At 33.1% G+C, this 14,081-nt stretch overlaps 1 protein-coding gene across 6 annotated transcripts; it reads right to left on the bottom strand.

Annotated features, from left to right (window-relative positions):
- Positions 1-9,583: 9,583 nt before the first annotated feature.
- Positions 9,584-12,766, bottom strand: LOC127127075 (ATG8-interacting protein 2). 6 transcript variants are annotated; one of them, XM_051056172.1, is made up of 3 exons: positions 12,486-12,766; positions 10,512-11,362; positions 9,584-10,024 (listed from the first exon to the last, which is right to left on the bottom strand). In XM_051056172.1, exons 2-3 carry the CDS (start codon positions 11,355-11,357, stop codon positions 9,917-9,919), a joined length of 954 nt encoding a protein of 317 aa, XP_050912129.1. In that variant the 5' UTR covers positions 11,358-11,362; positions 12,486-12,766; the 3' UTR covers positions 9,584-9,916. The 6 variants fall into 6 exon arrangements, with proteins under 6 accessions (XP_050912129.1, XP_050912130.1, XP_050912131.1 ...); XM_051056173.1 differs by having other exon boundaries at positions 10,512-11,357; XM_051056174.1 differs by having other exon boundaries at positions 10,512-11,364; positions 12,603-12,729.
- Positions 12,767-14,081: the final 1,315 nt, after the last annotated feature.

The following is a 14,081-nucleotide window of genomic DNA, read 5'->3' as shown; positions in this document are numbered from 1 at the left end:
AAGAAATTCACTCTTGCTTCTTCTTACATATACTCCATGTTCAGATTTGCACTTCACAAATTCCTTCTCCATTATAAATCCATATATCTTCTTGTTCCAAGCTCTTGGAGCTTGTTTAAGTTTGTACAAGGCTTTATGTAGCATGTACACTTATCTTTCTTCGCCTTGTTTCACAAACCCAACTGGTTGTATAACATAAACTTCTTCTTCTAAGGGTCCATTAAGGAATGTATATTTCACATCCATCTGACACATTTGCCAGTTGTTCATGTTTGCTAGACCAACAACCAACCTAATTGTTTCGATCCTAGCAATAGGTGCAAAAACTTCATCGAAGTCGACTCATTCTTTCTGAAGAAATCCTTTCGCCATAAGTCTCGCCTTGTGTCGAGTCACTTCTCCTTTTGGATTCAACTTCACCTTGTATACCCACTTCACATCGATTGCCTTCTTGTCTTGGGGCAATTCGACAAGTGACCAAGTGTTGTTGACTTTGATTAACTTCAGTTCTTCGTCCATTGCTTTCATCTACTTTGAATCTTTCAATGCCTAAGCTGCATTGACTGGTTCGACATCTGCGTAGAAAGTATAATGTACCAGCTCACCTTCTTTATTGACCACATCATTTGATGTAATCACATATTCTTGCTGAAGGAGAATAGCGATCCAAAATGCAGCGGAAATTAAAATTTTCTCCTTTAGTGATCCTTACGAATGAGCATGACCAGTGCTAGAATCATTACCTCTTATGGTGATTTAAACCCTTGATGCAGATCGAATGAGTGATCACGAACGTTGAATGGTGACAACGCCTCTACTCAGTCCACACGAACAAAATCCTTTAGTCTCAGTGCTAGCTGCTACGAATGAAGGCTTTGAGTGAGTGAGAGAGAGAGAAACAGAATTTTTTCAGCTGATCAAATGCTTCTGCACAAGGGTTCTATTTATAGAACCACTTGTATGGACTGCAAGCTAAAAAGCCCACTTAAGTGTACGTGGCCCATATCTTATGATATACCACAATCACTTAAGCACGTGGTACCTTATCATATTTCGTATTCTACTTAAGTGCATTGTACCTTACGATGTTCTACAATTCACTTAAGTGCATTGTACCTTATGATGTTCCTTATTTACTCCATCTCTCATCAATCTGTCCTTTTGTGTGTGACCATGTAGGTTCTCGCGACATTGATAATTATATTAAATCACGTATTTAACATAATAAACAGTGAGCGGTATCTAGCAACACATCACTACTACCGAAGACACGAAAATTTCATGTGATCTGATAAATCCTTTTATGATAATACTTAGTGTATAATTAACCTTTTGCCCTTATGTCTATATTGAACATAAGACATAGACCGTGTCATCCTTGTCTAGTTCAATATTGGGTCCTTAGACATTTATCATGTTACGCTGGATGGGAAAATTCCATCTAGGTCACTCATGTCCCTCAGCATGCTTCGTGGAATACCCATCAACTGTCTTTATGGTCATCCAGTTACAGACAATGTTTGATCAGCAATAAGGCACTCGACTCTACATCTAGGGTCCGTAGTGGTTTCAGGTCGAAGGGTGGTATACATCACTATCACCATGAGAATAACTTATGACACTTTGCATAACATTCTATATAGTATTCTCATAGCGGGTCAATCCAGTATAAATATTACTCTTAATATTCATACCTATGTTTAAGACTTGATAACTCCTTATCCATGATCCATGAGATGTGATCATCAGTCTATATACATAATAGTCTTAATGCTTTAATGTTATCCCACTTTATAACAAAGCTCGACTACATATACTTTAAGAATAATGTCCTTATGTTTAATGGGATCTCATGATTAAGTCACACTTGATACATTAAACGGACTAGCTATTCTAGGGACTTTATTAAATAAACATAATAAAGAAAAAGTCTTTTATTATTAATAAATAATTCGATACAAGTACCAAAAGTATTGGCCTCTAGGGCTTACACCAATACTTGCAACCTTGCAGGCATGTGTCTTGTTCTTTGAGGTCTGCTTGGATCTGCTTCACCTATGACTTCTTCCTGTCGAACTTCTCTTTCGACTTCACTAGCTGGTTCATCATAAAAGTTTCTCACTGAATCTTTCTTGACATTCTCAGTCCAATCCCATTCTTTAAGCTCATATATGATCACGTCCCTGCTGATCACCACTTGCTTATCACTGGGTCGAACAACTTGTATCCTCTAGCCGAATGATATCGTATCAGGATCATCTGATTCGACTTGTCATCAAGTTTTCTTCTCAATTGATTTGGCACGTGTTTATATGCTATAGATCCAAACAGCTTCAGATCACTCAAGCTAGGCTTGACACCAGACCAACATTCTTCTGGCGTGATTTCTTCTAGCTTTTTTGTCGGACATTTGTTCAGGATATATGTCGCAGTCGACACAACTTCTCCCCATAATTCTTTGGGTAGATGCTTGCCTTTCAACATACTTCTAACCATATTCAGGATGGTTCTATTCTTCCTTTCTGTGACTTCATTCTGCTGTGGAGTGTAGGGTGACACCACCTCATGCACAATCCCTTCTTTCACACATAATGCATTTAAGTCTTTCGACACATATTCTCCACCATCAGTCCTTAAAATCTTGATCTTTCGATCATTTTAACTTTCGACCATAGATTTAAACTTGGAAAATACCTCAATCACTTCACTTTTCTTCTTGATCAGATAAGACCACAGTTTTTAACTAAAATCATTTATGAATGTAACAAAGTATTTGTTACCTCCAATCGAATCCACCTGGAGAGGACCACATACATCAGAGTATATGACTTCAAGAATTGCCTTCGACTTGTTTCCTGCATCCTTATTGAAGTTGTTCTTATGCTGCTTTGCCTACACACATTCTTCACACACTTCATTTGAAATGTCGATTTATGGTAATCATGAAACCATATTTCTTCTATTCAAATCTCTGATGTCTTTGAAATTGAGATGGTCAAGTCTATAATGCCATATCCATTCATCTTTGCTGGCTATTGTTGCAAGGCACTTATGCTCTATCACATTTAGTTCAATCTTGAAGGTTCTATTCTGAGACATTGGAGCCTTCAAGATCAACCTTCCATTTGAGTCAAGAACTCTCATCATCTTATCTTCGATCGACATTTTTTAGTTCTTTTCGACTAACTGCCATATGCTGAGCAAATTACTCTTCATGCCTGGTATGTATAACACATTTGAAATTACTGACCTCTTGTCATCTTTCCTCATAATCAGAACATCACCAACACCTTCAGCTGCTAGAGTGTTGTTATTTGCAAATTTCAACATGTTCTTCATTGATGACTTTATGTTGACAAACCAATCTTTCCTTCCAGACATGTGTGATGAGCATCTTGAGTCCAAGGACCACTGGTTCTTGAATCTCTCTTCATCTTTTATTGTAACCATCGACAACGTCTCTTCTTCTTCTTCATGTTTCGTCAGCTTTGCATAAGTTTCTTGATTCTTCTGCTTTTCTGGATAATCACTAGAATAATGACCATACTTTTGACAATTGTAACATTGAATATGACTCTTGTCTGGCTTTTGACCATCACCTTTTCCTCTACCTGCAATACCACCTCTTTGGTTGCCTTGGTTTCAGGGTTTTCTCTGATTCGACCAGTTTCCTTCTTGCTGATTTCGACCAGTCGAATTATTGTAACCTCATCTGCCTTTGTTGCCATTTCAGCTTCCTTTGTCTTTTCTTTCTTTTGCTGATTGAGCTTGCAAAACCATATCACTCTTCGAATTTCCTGCAGCTCTTTCAGCCATTCTTTGTTCATGAGATTCAAGCGTCCCTTGAAGCTCTCCCTTTGTCAGTTTTGACAAATCCTTCGACTCTTCTATGGCTACTACCATGTGGTCGAACTTTGGAGCCAACGACCTCAAGATCTTTCCAACAACAGATCCTAATGTCAACACTTCTCCACATACCTTCATTTGATTCACCAATTTCATAACATTGGTGAAGAAATCAATTATGCTTTCATTGTCTTCCATCTGAAGCAATTCATACGTTCTTTTGTGAGTTTGTAACCTCACCTCTTTCACCTTCTCCGCGCCTCCAAACGATTTCTCCATAATTTCCCATGCTTCTTTCGCTGACTCTGCATAACTAACCTTTTCAAAGTTATTTGCATCAACACATTGATGGATTATAAAGAGAGCTTTATAATCTTTCTTCTTCAATTCTTTATGTGCAACATTTTCTTGATTTGTCGCGTCTTCTGCAAGCATTGCTACTCCTTCCTTCACAAGATCCCAAAGATCTTGATAACAGAATACAACTTTTATCTGTTTTCACCAATTCTCATAATTGTTATTCTTGAAAAGAGAATAACAATGGAGAAAGAAAGAAAGCAAAGAACGATGAATGAGAAGAAGAATTAAAATTCTGCAGAGTTTCTCTCTGCCCACAAACTGTGGAAAACTTCTTATTCACTTTACAACTGCAAAATACTGTGAATTACAATGTTATAAATACTCTATTCACTTCATTACAAAAAATAAAGGTCACTCCCTCTATTTATAGGTTTAGGTTAACTTGGACCTCAAGCCAAAGCCCAAAACTATAAAAGCCCAAAATTATAAAAGCCCAAAATAGCTAACACTACTAAAATAGGCATAAGTTGAAATCCTATGTGAAGAAACATGCTTCGACACTTCGACACACTAACACAACTCAACATACTAGGTGGTTCGACACTTCCTTATTCTGCCGAGCAACCTGCTTCGACACAATGAATTACAATTCAACAAAGGCTTGGGTGGAATCACATCAGAAGAGAAGATTTAAATAGTTGTAGAATCATTATAATCAGCAATAGCAGTCTTTGGAGCTGAAACAACTACTATAAATAATACATTTTATGACAAAACTTTCACCTCGTTCAACAAAAATTGAGTTGTAAACCATAAATGCATCACAATTTAATCTTTTTCTAAAATGTCGCATATTCTCTCGGTTGAGCTGGCAACTGAGGGGTAAAGTATTTAGATGACACGTCTTTGAATCCAAGCAACTACATTTTAGCACCTTTTATTTTTTTTAAATTTTTGTATGACCTATTACCTCGGTTGAGCTGAAAACTGAGGGGTAAAGTATTTAGAGGTCACACCTTTGAATCTCAACAACAAAGTTTTAACACCTTTTAATTTTTAAATTTTAGTTATGACCTATTACCTTAGTTGAGCCAAAATTCAAGGGCTAAAGTATTTAGAGGATACATCTTTGAATTTCAGCAACTATATTTCATCACCTTTTAATTTTTAATTTTTTTATGACCTATTATCTCGGTTGAGTTGGAAATCGATGAGGTAAAGTAGTGTATTTTATTTTTTATTTATGACCTATTTGATGAAAAAATTAAGTAACGAATATTTGTCGTCCATTTATAAAGTAACAATGATTAAGACATTGTAACTCATCAATCTATATGAAACATTAACGATCCGCGTGAAACTCTCACGAGTCAATCATAACCTGAATGCCACAACTATCCATCTTGGATACAAAGTGCTGAAATGTAAACTTAACATAATGATAATGAGGGTATGAAAACGGAAATGTTTCAAGGTTGATTTCTTAACGTAATCTCTTCTCTAGTAATTTTTGTTTAAAATGTTTAATTTTAGTTAAGAAATCATGAAAGTAACTTATTAATGTTAGTTGTTGTTGTATCGAGTAAAACGTTTAATGTTGTTTTTGTTGTTGATGTTGTTGTTGTATCGAGTAAAACGTTTAATGTTGTTGTTGAGATTTAATATTTAATGATTCTATTGATTCTGTTTATTTGTTATTTTGCAGATTAAAACGAAAAAACCGGTTAAAACCAAACTTTTGTAAACATAATTTTATCCCTCGAATATTATTTAAAACCAAGGTAAAAAATAGCGCAATTTTGAAAATTCAAAAAATGTTGTTACTAGGGATCGAACTCATGACCGGTATATTTTTTCTCCTCAGTGGAACTTTATCTGAGAAAAAAATAGTGAATTTTCATGTTTCCCTTCATTATCTCGTCTATAAAATCGAGGTAAAATTCATTTTTCAACCGAGGTAAAAGGGATTATTTGTAATAGTGAATACTAGAATTAATAGGATTTTTTTATGGAGTTTTAACACTTTGACGCTCATAAATAATACCATAGTCGCATAACTCACTCATGGTTACCTTGTAACTATTGAGAATTTTTAATAAATACAAATATCTCAAATAGATGAGTATGTATCACTTTAGTAATAGCATCTTTCATAGAACTACAAGAGAGGTGAAACAAAGAATAATGTATCTTCAAATAAAGTAAGATATGATCAAATACAAAAAATGAGGTGAAGATGTATAACAACACCAAAACCGTTTTTGAGTTTTAGAATATCTCAAAATACACAGATGACCAAAACATGTAAAGTCGAACACATAGAGAAGGTCCTTGGAAAACAAGGATGGGATTGGGATCTCATTATCCAATGCAGAGGATGGAATGTGATTTATCAAATAAAAGGCAGTGAGAATAACATGACCCCAAAATTTAATAAGTGTGGGGGCATTGATCAATAGGGTTCGAGTTGTATAAACTAAATGATGATGTTTTCTTTCAATGACACTATTTTTTTGTTTTGTATGGAGACAACTTGATTGATATGTATAATACCATTAACAGTCATGAAAGAGTTAAATGATGTATACAAATATTTGCTTGCGTTGTCACTCCATAAAATTCAAATTATTTTTTTCAAATAGGTTCTTTCTCTTTGAACAAAACACCTAAAAGACATCCAATAATTGTGAATAATACTTTAAATAGTGATTTAGGTCATCTATAAAAATCATCAATGAAAGTGACATATATGTATCTTATAGTAGACTGCACCCAACCAGGACCCCAAACATCATAATGAACAACATTAAAAAGAGACATGAATCTTTTGTTGAAACTACTTGGAACAGATGCTTTTACATTTTATTAAGCTGACATGGCTCACAATCTAATGACTTTAAATGTGAAATTTAAGGAATTAACACTTTTAATTTATCTACACTTAAATGACCCAAACGACGTTCAAAAATATGTAAAGATACATAAATGCCACAAATAGTGGATGGATGATGATGAAGATAATATAGATCGTGTGATTCAGATCTTATTCTAATCGTCTTTTTCGCACTTTAGTCATGTATAGAGAAAGACTCTAAAGAGAATGGCATGGAACAATTAAGTGATCAAGTAAGTTTACTGATCGAAATCAAATTAAAAGGACAATTAAGTACAATAACACATAGTTCAATGATAGAGATTGTATAGATGAAGTTTGACTAATACCAATAACTTGTACCTTATAACCATTATCAAAAGAGTAATATTGTTAGATATTTTAAGATGTGGCAAGTTAGAGATTAAAGACATGTTACCACTACATGATTAGAAGCGCCGAAATAAAAAATCCATGACCCCACACGGTTGAATAATCAAGTTTTAGAAGTATCAAAATGAGCTAGAGTAGTTGGAGATGAAACATATTGGACGACCATCAAACTATTAATCAAAATTACCTTTGAATGATGTTAGAAGATAAATTTGCACCAACCAAGATAAAATAAAACATCAGTGGTAGGTTGGAGTGAACACAAAATGACTTACGAAGTCCATACAGCAAAACAAACTATCAAAAAATTAACCATTTGAAAAGGAAACTTTGAATTACCTCTCAAAAGTAGGACCAAGATAAAATAAAACATCAGTGGTAGGTTGGAGTGAACACATAATGACTTACGAAGTCCATACAACAAAAAAAACTATCAAAAAATCAACCATTTGAAAAGGAAACTTTGAATTACCTCTCAAAAGTAGGACTCACACACTATTGATAGTCCAAAATGACACAAAACGACAAGACAAGTCAGATGGTGTCAACGACGAAGGGAAAGTGATACGTGTATCCCACATGTTAGGAGGCGTTGAAGATTGTGGTGGTGTGTAGCTTGACGCTTGATGGCGTAGCGGCAAACAATAGATCGTCGTCGTCTGATTCCAGTAGCGACATACGAGTATGGTATCGACGACGACAACATTAATATTGACTCTGATAATTGATTTGATGACTATCACTAATAACTTTCGATTGACTCGTGAACAAAGGGCAATCAAATAAATAAATAGACGACATCAACTTTAACAATGTCATCGATGGCTTGCAGTTAACTTATATTTAAAGAACAATCAAATAAAAAAACATGATTAACCTTAGCAGTTGAATAAAAACATTACTCTAAATATTATACTGAATATAAATATTTCTTTAGTTATTGAAATGTTGAAAATAGTTATTTATATAGAGGAGACATATGATATAAATGGAAATACATTCCTATCACAATTTTTGAAAGTAGTAAAAAATTAATTATTTAAATATCATATATCAACAATTAGGATATATTTAGTCCAAAAAAAAACTCTCCTCCTATGTTTAGTGACGTGGGATCTAGAGAAATTCTATTAACACAAATCATTCTTAATAAATTAAAATAATTTTTCTAATTATTTAAACGAAATCAAATAAAAAATTATTGATTTTGGTTCGATTCAAAAACAACCAAACAAATAAAAAGTGATTTGGTTTGATTCTCAATTTTAATTTTTAAAAACCATCAAATCAATGAATCGAACCGAAAGTCAAAATCAAATTCTAAACATAACAAATAGGAACATAAATCATAAAAACTTTTTTTTATGTGTTTTATTTGTTAATCTTTCAAATCATTTTTCATCCTTCTCATACCTCGTGTCAACTTTTATATTCGATAAACTTATTTTATAATGTAATGAAAATCATGTCTATCTTTTGAATAGATTAAAAACAACTTGTAAATTGTTTGAAAAATAGACTATGAAATATATTACAATGTATTATTTTAAAAAATATAAAAAAATATGATAATAGAGAATATAAATAAATATAATATTTGAAAAAAAAGTGTTGGAAGACACTCAATCAAACCGAATAAATCCATTTAATTTGATTTGATTCTATTTTTAAAAAAAAAATCAAACTAAATCAAACCGATGAAAAAAATATCATCAACTCGAATAATTTTTTAGTCAAAAACCAACTCAAATCAAAGCGATTACACCCCTCCCTAGGGACTAGTATCCAAGTATTTTCGTGGGACTTATTGTGGGTTGAACCAACCAGAATTTTTTTGAAACAGAATCTCTTGTAAGAGGTCCTACATCTGGTGACTGAATCTCGTGCAAAGTGAAGAATGCCCCAACTAGCCGGAAATGGATACTCTCAATTTTTTTCCTCTCCCTAATCAATCTTTCACCATTTTTCTCATTCCTAAACTCTCCCCCTCTTTGTATATCTTCCACATTATTTCGCCATTTTTTTCCAACATTAGAGATCCTAATCCCCACTAGCTGCTCATCAATATTGAAGAGTAAATCTAAATTCATAAATGCCCTGCAGCTCGGCCATTTGAGCCAAGAAACTATTGACATATGTAGTTAGAGTCTGAGGAAAACCAAACACCCGCCATAAAAACAATCACTTCATTAGTTTAATTTACATAAGATATTTGGTGTATACTTTGCCAATTCCACATAGCAAGCATACATAGCTTAATAAGTTGAATTACATCGGGAGCTATACAATGCAAATCAAGGAAAAGATCCGGAAAATTCACAATATAAAATGTTTGAACAACAGCATTCATAATTTGGTAAAGGTCAAGCAATCCTAGTATTAAACCTGCACTTCACAAACGTAATATGCCTCATTCTCAATCTCTCTTGACATTCAATTTTTCGTCATCATCTTAGCTTTTAGACTTTTACGACTAGGAGCTACATTCATGGAGTCATTTTTACCTTAACCTTCAGCGGAGGAGCTTTCCCTGATAAAGGAGCCACGGCGATGGCCGCCACCAACAATCACATCTTTGAGTCGAATCATGGGAGAAAGCGCCCTGCTCTTTGCCTGCAGAAACGGTTACTATTGGAATGTTAAGATTTTTTAAACACTAAAAAAGAATCGAACATGGAAGTCTAAGCATTAAGTTACATAAAATTGAGAGATTTATATAGCTGTATAGGATGAGGAAATTCAAAAGTTAAGTTCTTCAAAATCATATTACGGATCATATTTCAAATAAAGAAAATAAATATAACATTGCTCAAAAGTTACTCATAACATTCTTCATTTTTAAAGTGTAAGTCAAGTTGATACTGATGCAAAAATTACTACACATTAGAAACATGGTATCATGACTAATTAGTGTTATATCATGATATGTTGGTTAAAAATCAGTACATCTTACACAATTGGAATGAATAATCAACAAAAAGAATCCAAAATAATGAACAACACATCAAGCATCTTTATGTGCAACACATATAAACAGTGTTTTATGCTTCATTTTTACCAAAGAATAAATAAAAATTTCTTAGAAGAATGATAAATATACCTCATCAGTGATACTGATTTGCCACTTAAGGTGTAAAGCTTTTTCGCGTTGCCAGCGTTGACCAAGCATCACCAGACCCATCACTGTTGCTGCAATGAAAACAGACCAAAATGTATTTGCCTCCTTTGCATGAGCATATATGGAGGCAGCTCTTCGCTTCCACCAAGCTCCGCAAGGAAGATCTGAAGGGTTTTGTTTGTCATCTTGGGAAGAGTTCTTTGACAGTGATAAATCATCAGGAGACATATTTGTCTCTTGCTCTGCTGATTCGGTTGTTTCAGACTCAACTATGCTTTCACCATATGCTCTCACAGTGCCAATATCTGTTTCACTGGGGAAAGAAGTGTATTTTGCAGGGTGATACATACTTTCCTCTTTTACGGTCAAACCAAAATCTGGTAGAGTTGCACCTTCCTCAAACTGTTTTCCATGAACAGATAATTCGTGGATTTTCTCGTCATAATACTGCATACCCTCAAACTCCTTTGACACATCCAACCCTGCTAATGTCAAGTTTTCTTCCTCCTTTCCACTAGGCCTGGTCACTTCTTCACGAGTCTCTTCAGAGGCATTATCTTTATCTCCAGATTCATTTTGAATCTCACCATAGTCAGGTTCCAATGGCAAATTTTCATGCCGACTGGGTGGAAACGCAAAGTGACCAGACATGAACAAAGCATTTGATGTCTCAGTTTCATTTGGTTCATAAGCATCTTCCTTGTCATCATCCTTCAACTCAACTACAACAGGTCCAGGTGCAGCTGCATAAGTCGACGCCGTGAGAGATACAACCTCCCAATCATTACTGCGAGAAGCTTTTTCCACTTCATCTTCAGTTCCTGCCATCTTTTCTCTTCATCAGAAAATTGATATCAGAGTTCCATTTTTAATTAAAATAAACATTAATAAATACCAAAAACATGAATGGTAGAGGGTAGGGAAGTTGGGTTGGCTTGACCAAAAAAGGTGTATGATTTCAAAACATGGAAACGTCTACAAAAAAAATGCTACTTTTCTTAAGGAAGAAAAAAACTCAAAATGTCACAGCTCACAAGCATGTTCAAGGTCATTGGGTTGCATGTGCGGAAAAGGATTGATAACAATGAATACCGAAAAATGAAAATTATTCCTCGCGTAAATAGGTGCGATGATGATCATAGGTAGCATTGCTTAGTTCTTAACTCAAAAACAAAAATAAAAAGATCTTTTAAGAGACAAATTCTTACTTAAATAAGGCGATCCTAATTACCATTTTACAAACATTTCGGATGAGATTACAAGGTTAACTCTTAGCAAACCCAAAAAAAATCCTAAAATCCACCCAAATGTCCTGCAAAAAGCCTAAAACTATACCATTAGAAAGAAGAAAAAAAAGCCTTAAACTATACCATTAGAAGAAAGAAAATTGAGTTAGCATACCCAATATGTATCCAATATGTACCCGTTGGAGTACCAACTTAAAAAAAAAAGTATGGTGTCGGTACGTACCATACAAATACCGTACGCGTACCGGTACCGATACTTTGCCTAAAAGGGAGTACCCATGCTTCATAGGCTGTAATGTTCTTTCCATGATCATGATTCTATCTAAATGGTTCATCAAGACCATGCTTCCACCATAATTTTCATTCCTCTCGTATTCAATTAAAATAACTCACAAGTGAAATCATCCCCAACTCCATACTCAAATAAACCAAGTTCCTTTCCAATCACAAATTCTACAACATAAACTTTCTCTAATCACTCCAAAACCTTGTTTCATCAATCAATTGTACTCAAATAAATAAAAAACAGAATCATCCAGTCAAAGATCTAATAACCTCACACAACGAAACAAAATTCAAAAATAAAATCAACACGACACCGAAGAGTTGCGTGATCATCGATTAAACGAAACCAAGTTCCAGAATCATCATGAACAGATACGATAACAATAACTATTAACGCGTAGTGTTAAAAAAAGAAAAAACTAACCGAAGACGATGTGCTTAGAGGGTGGGTGGGAGTTAGAAGCGATGTCGATGAGGTTGAATTGAAAGTATGTGTTTTATAATATGGATGATGATGAATGATAAATGATTTATAAGTTACCGGATATAGCAGGTAGAGTGATGGGCTATGAAAGTGGAGGTAACCGGTTATCGGCGTTAGTTTGCGTGGTGTCAGAGTCTTGGGATCTAATCTTACTCAACTGTCACGCCACGCCCACTGAATGTGAGTCATACTGTGAACCAATAACAATAACGCCTCTGCTTTCAAACTAGCCAAACTAAAAGATACTCTGATCCTATTTCCTATAATTACCAAAAATATATATTAATTATTTAATAAACTTAAAAATTAAATTGTCTCAAAAACAAAATTAGTATAGAAAAAATTAATTTTTAAAATTTTTTGAATAATCAATAATACAGTTCAGATATATTAATTATTTAATAATTTTAAAAAGCAATTTTTTTTATAAATAGGAATGGAGATAATAGAAATCAATGACATTGTTATTTTTTCAAAATATATTATTTAAAAATGTAATAAATTTAAGGAAATAAAGGCACTCGTTGACTTTAAAATAGTTTTTTTTAAAATATATATATTTAATGTTTTAAAAATTAAAATGATTAATTTTTCTATCTAATATTTTTCATTTATTTAGAATGCTTAAAAAAATCTCATGGGACACAAATGAGTAAAACCCATAAATTTATACACATTAAATATATATTATGTTCTTTTAACAGCTATTTCTAAATAAATTTTTTATTTTATTTTATTTGTTATAGATTTTCAATAAAGAAAAAAAATTGAACAAATTAAAAATTGTTTCATATGAAAAGTTGTTTTTAGTATTTTCTCTAAAAAAAAATAATTTTGATAATTAATATTTTTATAAAAAAATAAGAGATTAATTACTATACACCGTCAGTATAAAAAGTTTTACACTGTCTATTCATCATCATCTGTTTGTATTATTTTATAGATTTTTAAAATAAAAATCAAACTTTTTTTAATATCCGAAGTCTATTATTAACTGACGGTGTAAAATCATTTTACACCGTCAGTGTATTTCAATTAAACTCAAAAAATAATGTGATTTACATAATGATAAATAAAAAGAATTTTTTTTAAAGAAATTGCTAAATATTGAATATCAAACTAAACTTTTAAAAAAATCATAAGAAACGAATTATAAGTTATAAGATGAGTATTACAAATTGTTTGATGTTCATTTATGAGATATAGTTAATTTATGGTTGATTGCTCCTTGTTCTTACAAATTTTTCTTATTAATCTCTTGACAATTATATATAGACATACAAGTTTATATCTATCTATCTAAGTTGAGTTGTTTGATCTTAACATATTTTTTACTAAGTTAAAGGTCGAATCCGAGTAATATCCAAATATCAAGAACAATAATGCAAAGTTGAATCTAAATTATTTATCGTATATAATTAACATACTGTTTACGCTAAAAAATGGTAAATAATCGTTGGTCTCCAAATATATGAGTTACTTGCGGGATCAACTAGTGAATTCTAGGACATAGCGCCTAAGAACCTAGTTATTGTT

The sequence above is a fragment of the Lathyrus oleraceus genome, chromosome 3, assembly GCF_024323335.1.
Source record: "Lathyrus oleraceus cultivar Zhongwan6 chromosome 3, CAAS_Psat_ZW6_1.0, whole genome shotgun sequence".
In the NCBI taxonomy this organism is placed as follows: domain Eukaryota; kingdom Viridiplantae; phylum Streptophyta; class Magnoliopsida; order Fabales; family Fabaceae; genus Lathyrus; species Lathyrus oleraceus.
This window is presented reverse-complemented; position numbering and strand designations above follow the sequence as displayed.